Genomic DNA, 6124 nt, shown 5'->3' with positions numbered 1-6124 from the left:
CTATCCAACAAGGAAGCTTGAGTAGCCTACCAAATAAATCTTGGGCAGACATTGCCTCTGAAGAAGATATGGAATTAGATTTAGCAAGCCTAAACACTATACTCCAGACCTTCAACCAAACCCAAAAAACAATAACCAATAAAACAGAAGGGACCCTTGACCTTCAAAAGGGAAAACAAAAAACTTCAAACCCAAGCCATTATGTAGCCAAAGGAAAATTCTCCTCAGTCATACAAATGGAACCTGAATTTTGGGACAAAAACCCATACAAGGCAATTACTAAAATCTTCCCACCAGGATTTCATTTCAGACCATATCAGGCTAATAAAACCAGACAGTTTTATGAGTTTATCTTAGTGGATTCAGATTCTGTTTCCATTAAGCATTACAAGGACCACAAGGATCCGTCAGTTACCACCCATTCAACAATACAAATCCTGAAAGTCTTAACTCCAAAGGCTTTTGGAAAAAATTTAAATTCTTATAAAAAGTTTTCCCAACCATTTGATCCAGTAGGATATAATTATTGGGACTACATTGACGCATGGACAAGAACTTTCTGGTTCCAAAATAAACTTAACCGACATTCTTGGTTAATATATTTTAAAAAGAATCAGAATTATAACTTTCCAAATTAGTTCCTCCAATGGTGGGATTATTTTGGACCAATTGAAGAAATCCTTCCCACTCCTGTCAAAGAAGGATACAAAATTTACAAAGGCAGATATCTGACATTGAGAAAGTAGAACTTCCTGAGGATAATGATTCTGTAAAGGTTGATTCTGGTAATCCAGAAGAAACTTTTATGTGTTTGATCAACAAGGTCAAAATACAAAAATTTTACATTAATATCAGAATCGTTATTGATGATTTTGTTCTTGACACTTTGGCCCTTTTTGATACAGGTGCTGATTCAAATTGTATTTTAGAAGGTTTAATTCCTACAAAATATTTTGAAAAAACCTCTGAAAAACTCAGCACTGCTAGTGGTTCAAAACTGAAAATTAATTATAAGCTTTCTAAAGCTGTAATTGAAAATCAAGAACTTAAGATTGAAACAAACTTTCTTCTTGTTAAAAATTTAAAAAATGAAGTGATTTTGGGAACACCTTTCATAAAAGCTCTTTTCCCTTTGCAAATTTCGAAAGATGGTATATCCACTCGACATTTAGGGAAACAAATAACCTTCAAATTTTCTAATAAGCCCTTTACAAAAAATATTAATTTTATTCAAAACAAAGTTAATCAGATTAACTTTTTAAAAGAAGAAGTTTCTTTTGCTAATATTGAAAAACAATTAGGTAATTTTTCACTTCAAAAGAAAATCCAGTCTCTTTTAAACAAAATCCAAACTTCTATATGTTCTGACCTACCCAGCACTTTCTGGAATAGGAAAAAACATATTGTCAGTCTCCCTTATGAATCAGGATTCAAAGATACCCAAATTCCCACTAAAGCCAGACCAATTCAGATGAATGAAGAACTCCTCCATTATTGTCAGAAAAAGATTACAGATCTCTTAGACAAAAATCTTATCAGGAAAAGCAAGAGTCCTTGGTCTTGCTCTGTTTTTTATGTTAATAAACCTGCTGAGATTGAAAGAGGTACTCCCAGACTTGTTATCAACTACAAACCCCTCAATCAAGTTCTAAAATTTTCTGCTTAGCTTTGGCGCTAATCTTAAAAGGTTTAAAATATATATATATATATATATATATATATATAGTATGTTATTTCTTTGAATTCATGTCAACATGTTTATATCGTATCTCGAATTTCAAATTTTTCTCATATTCTAGTATCCATCATACTAAGTATCTACACTTCATAGGTCATGGCAGACAGCCATAACTCTACCATAAAATTATGGCACATGCCATGGCGGCTTATGAAAGAAGCAATATAATATCTACAAAAATATAAATGAAAAAACACTGCAGAATGGGATATAAAACCAAAATCTAATTACATATATCAACCAAAAAACCTAATAACAACTTATCATCTCAAAGCATAGCTCTTAAAAAATTTGATGAAGGAGTATTGTTCAGCCATCTTAAGGAAGGTTTAGAGAAAAAAAGAATAAAATGGATCTAAAACAGATAAAATCTGTAATTGAGACAGAAAAATAGTGAATAAAAACATAAAAATAGAGAAAGAAACTTGAAACTAAAAATAGAATCAAGAAAACAGAATAATAAGGGAAAAAGGAAAAATTGGGGGAGGGAAATAGAATGGGAGAGGGAAAAACAAAGTAGAAAAAAATAAAGAGTGCGAGAAGGAAAAACGAGAAAAACAAAATAGGGGACTAAAAACCAAGTCAAGAAGTCAGGGAGAAGAGAATGTGAGAAAAATGAGAAACAAAATGAAGGAGGAAAATAATAAGAAAAAAAAATAAAAAAGTTCACTCACTGAAAAATGGACTCCCCAGAACAATAACAGAGGCAGTTGTTGGAGATGGCGGCAGCAACAGTTGTTGGAAAATAAAAGAGTAGTGTTTGCTGGAGTTTAGGAATGTAAGAAAGGAAGATGAGAGACGTTGAGAGAGAAAGAAAGTAGTCGTTTTAAGTTGTGCTGCTGTGTTAGGGTTTATTTTCACAGGTCACTCTATGGACTGGGTCGGGTTAGAGATCTACTAATTATTTTATTTTATTTATTTTGTGAAATCTTGACACTTTCTGCCGTGAGTGTCAGGAGTTTAACAGCCGCCATGACCTGCCGTCCTTAAACTGCCATATGCATGGCAGTTTGTCAAAAAATTGACACTGAAAACTGCCACGGCCATTTGACAACACTCCTTAATGTCACCAAACACATCATCAATTGCAAGCAGAGAATTAGCTAATTATAATTCAATTAAACAATAAGGAAAGAGTCAAAATAATCCTAAGAGTGCTCTACAATAAATCCTTATACAGGTATCCATTAAAGTCAGGTTTCTTAATCATGTTTTTACTATTTTAAACTCTAACTTTCAGTTCAGGTTTACGCCAGAATTTTACCAACTCAATGCAGCAAATATTCAAGAAAGTTACTCAAAATCATTTTTAATAGGACCTCAATTATATACAATGTTATCGCACACTTCATTATTATGTACAGCAAGAGTGAAGAACCTTCAAAGTCTCTGTTATAAGCTTGTGTTTTGCAATATAACCCCATAATTTAAACCCAATTCTGTTCTAAAATCATTGCGACAGTTCAGTCTGAATTTACCAATTTCATATCATAGTAGTTAATAGTGCACAATAGCGTTCCTTTTGTGCCAGAATACTTGGTGCAACAATGTTAAGTGTATTTAACTTCAGGATAGAGATGATCATGCTATGCGCTATCTGGGATTGACTACTATATTTCATAAATAAATGCACTCCCAACGGCATGCATATCAAACACCTTTTAGGACTTAAAAAATGACCTATTGTAACAAAAGGTTTGATATATTTATAGTGCATATCAGCCTAAGCCATTAAAATCAGTCAAATGCAAGCATAATAGGTCAACGGTCCACCTCAAGGTGTCTACCACTTATCACAATAAGATATTCAAACTAACTTTATTAGTCACAGCAAGTTCGTGAATATAACTTCAAGAGATTCATATAATTTTCAAGAATAAAGGAAAGGGTTATCCTGAGTTTGACAATTAGTCATGTATTAGGCGCTTACCTTTTATCTAATTATCTCTCTTAAAACTTTAGTCCTACTAAAAGGATATATATTCCCTCTCCCTATATGTGTTCATCCTTCAAAATTACATGAACCCTGTTTCTGTGGATATTTTCTAGTCATGAGGACAAACTATCATCCGCAATTCTAGCTTCTGTTCTTACCCAGGCTTCCTACTATTCTACCCAGAACATAGATGGGATCGATACCACACAGATTATGACAGCTCTTCTTGCTTGGCAGTATACAAACCTGCAAACCTACTTCTCTGTTGTGGTTACCAAAACACTAGGTACTCTCTAGGGTTCTAATCTTCTTAAAACTATTTTTTTCCTTCTCTAAAACTGAGCCGTAGAAAGTTTGCAATTAAACTATGTACCTGCTACTTTCCTTCTAAAAGGGATTACGGGAAGGTAGACAGAAGCTTGCACAGTGCCTAATCATGATTGGGTATTTCACTTGTCGCTGGCAATAATGGTAATTATCAGAACCAGATGCAAACTAGGAAGATATAAGATATATATTATTTTTCATAGTAACAGTAGCATATATTGTCTACATTGAACATCATTGTAGCTTGAAAAACACAACCTTTCGCTTGTATAAATGCAGTCGCATTAGATTTTTTCACAATTATAAAGCATGGATATCTGTCATGCTCTCCAGAGGCTGCAGAAGAAACCGTAAGAGCCCTCACCATAGAATTATGTCCTACAACACAAAAAACCGAAAAAAGACCTACTAGGTGATGAAAAGTTATGTTATTGCTCTCCAATCAACTAAACCTTTCAATGCATTGGTGCAGACATCATTACAAAACTTAATGCTTAGTAAACAATTGACACGACCTATAACATAGTCTAGTGACATAAAAATCAAGTGCCATGGAAAAGAATTGACACTGCAAACTCACATTGACAACGCACTTCCAACTAAGATAAATAAAAAACAAACTACACAAAACAAAAATTTTCACCTGTGCAGTTATCAATTTGAGATGATCAATTTCACAGACTCCTCAATCTTCATCATCAGAGCTGGCATCGTCGCTACTATAATCACTACTATCACTTCCTCCAAGGTCCAAATTAACAGGCTGCACTTGAATAACCTCTGGTTGCTTGGGCTGCGGAATGTGAGGCTGCGATTGTTGCTCTGCAAATCTCGGAACCTGAAGCGAGTCCATGGGAGGCAACGGCACAGGATCCCCCGGTTTCCACCCAGGTGGAGGCTTAATTGGCAAATCAATAGGCAATTGCACAGGCATTCCCGGCTTCCAACCAGCGGGCACTGTGAAATTCGGAGGTAGCAGCCCTTGAATCGCGGACAAATTTGCAAGTGGATTGGCATCCACTGGCGGCTGCAGAGGCGGAGGCTCGACAATAGCTTCAACAACCTTCTCCTTAGATTCCACTTCTTTAGGCAATCCAACATCAAGGTCCGCAAAGCTATACAACTGCGAGGCTCTCATCTGCTCTTCCTGGGGTGCCGGTGGCAGGGCGCCTCGGAGAGGAGCTTGTCCAGCTCCAAATTCCGGCGGGGCAAAGGTCGTGTAACTTATCCGGTGAGCGTAGGACAAAATATCCGACAGCTTTAACCGCGACGAGACGGTTGAAGAAGTCATGGACTCGTCTTCGCAGTCGTCACCGGATTTCAACCGCTTGGAGCGGCGATAATCAGAGTAGTCGTCGACGAGGATGTCGAGGCAGCGCTCGGCAACTTTGAGTTTGTTGGAAAATGCGAGGAGCGTGGAATCCAGAGAGCGAATCTCACGGTCAATTTTCTGTTTGGCGTCTTGGAGATCGAGAATCTCTTGGAGTTCAGCCACAGCTTCGAAGATTTGGGTTTGGAGGAGGTTGAAGAGGGAAATGATTTCTTTGGCAGAGGAAGGGGAAGCGTCAAGTGAGGCTTGGGTTTGGGAAGAGACGAAGGTTGGGAGGGAACCACGGAATGCAGTGAGCCAAAGCGAGCGATTGGGGGAAACATCGAAGAGTTTGGAAGTGAGGGAAGCCATTTGGAGAAGGAGTGCTTGGGCTCTGGGGAGTGGTGGGAGAAGAGAGAGGAGTGCGGAAGAAGGGACTGAAGTTGAACTGTTGTTTCGGTCTTGGGATTGGTGGGTCTGCGGAGGAGGGAGTTTTGGAGGGGTGGGGTTTGGGATTGAGGGGGAGTTAGGGTTCGTGAGGCCCAGCCTAGCAGGAGATTGAACGATTTGGTGTTGGAGCATTTTGTCTCTTAAGGATATATTTGGGGTTTACTTTCTCGTTTTCAACTGCTTTTCTTCCGCATTAAACACCTTCAACGTTAACAGTAAAGAGTCGTACCCGCACTACGCCACTGAGCCTGCTGCCACGGTCATGCTGTTAAAGACCGGTGGGTTGCCGTTAGAGGCGTGAACGAGCGTGAAACGACGAGAAGAGAGAAAGTAGAACAGTGACGGGGAGGGAGATTTACACCTT

General features: G+C 37.9%; 1 protein-coding gene across 3 annotated transcripts; it reads right to left on the bottom strand.

Annotated features, from left to right (window-relative positions):
* Nucleotides 1–3897: 3897 nt before the first annotated feature.
* LOC113858328 (mediator of RNA polymerase II transcription subunit 4-like) lies at nt 3898–6124 on the bottom strand. 3 transcript variants are annotated; one of them, XM_027490917.1, is made up of 2 exons: nt 4645–6014; nt 3898–4133 (listed from the first exon to the last, which is right to left on the bottom strand). In XM_027490917.1, exon 1 carries the CDS (start codon nt 5890–5892, stop codon nt 4687–4689), a length of 1206 nt encoding a protein of 401 aa, XP_027346718.1. In that variant the 5' UTR covers nt 5893–6014; the 3' UTR covers nt 3898–4133; nt 4645–4686. The 3 variants fall into 3 exon arrangements, with proteins under 3 accessions (XP_027346718.1, XP_027346717.1, XP_027346719.1); XM_027490916.1 differs by lacking the exon at nt 3898–4133 and adding an exon at nt 4167–4379 and having other exon boundaries at nt 4645–6124; XM_027490918.1 differs by lacking the exon at nt 3898–4133 and adding an exon at nt 4312–4337.

This window comes from Abrus precatorius, unplaced genomic scaffold, assembly GCF_003935025.1.
Source record: "Abrus precatorius isolate BTA unplaced genomic scaffold, Abrus_2018 Scaffold2, whole genome shotgun sequence".
In the NCBI taxonomy this organism is placed as follows: domain Eukaryota; kingdom Viridiplantae; phylum Streptophyta; class Magnoliopsida; order Fabales; family Fabaceae; genus Abrus; species Abrus precatorius.
This window is presented reverse-complemented; position numbering and strand designations above follow the sequence as displayed.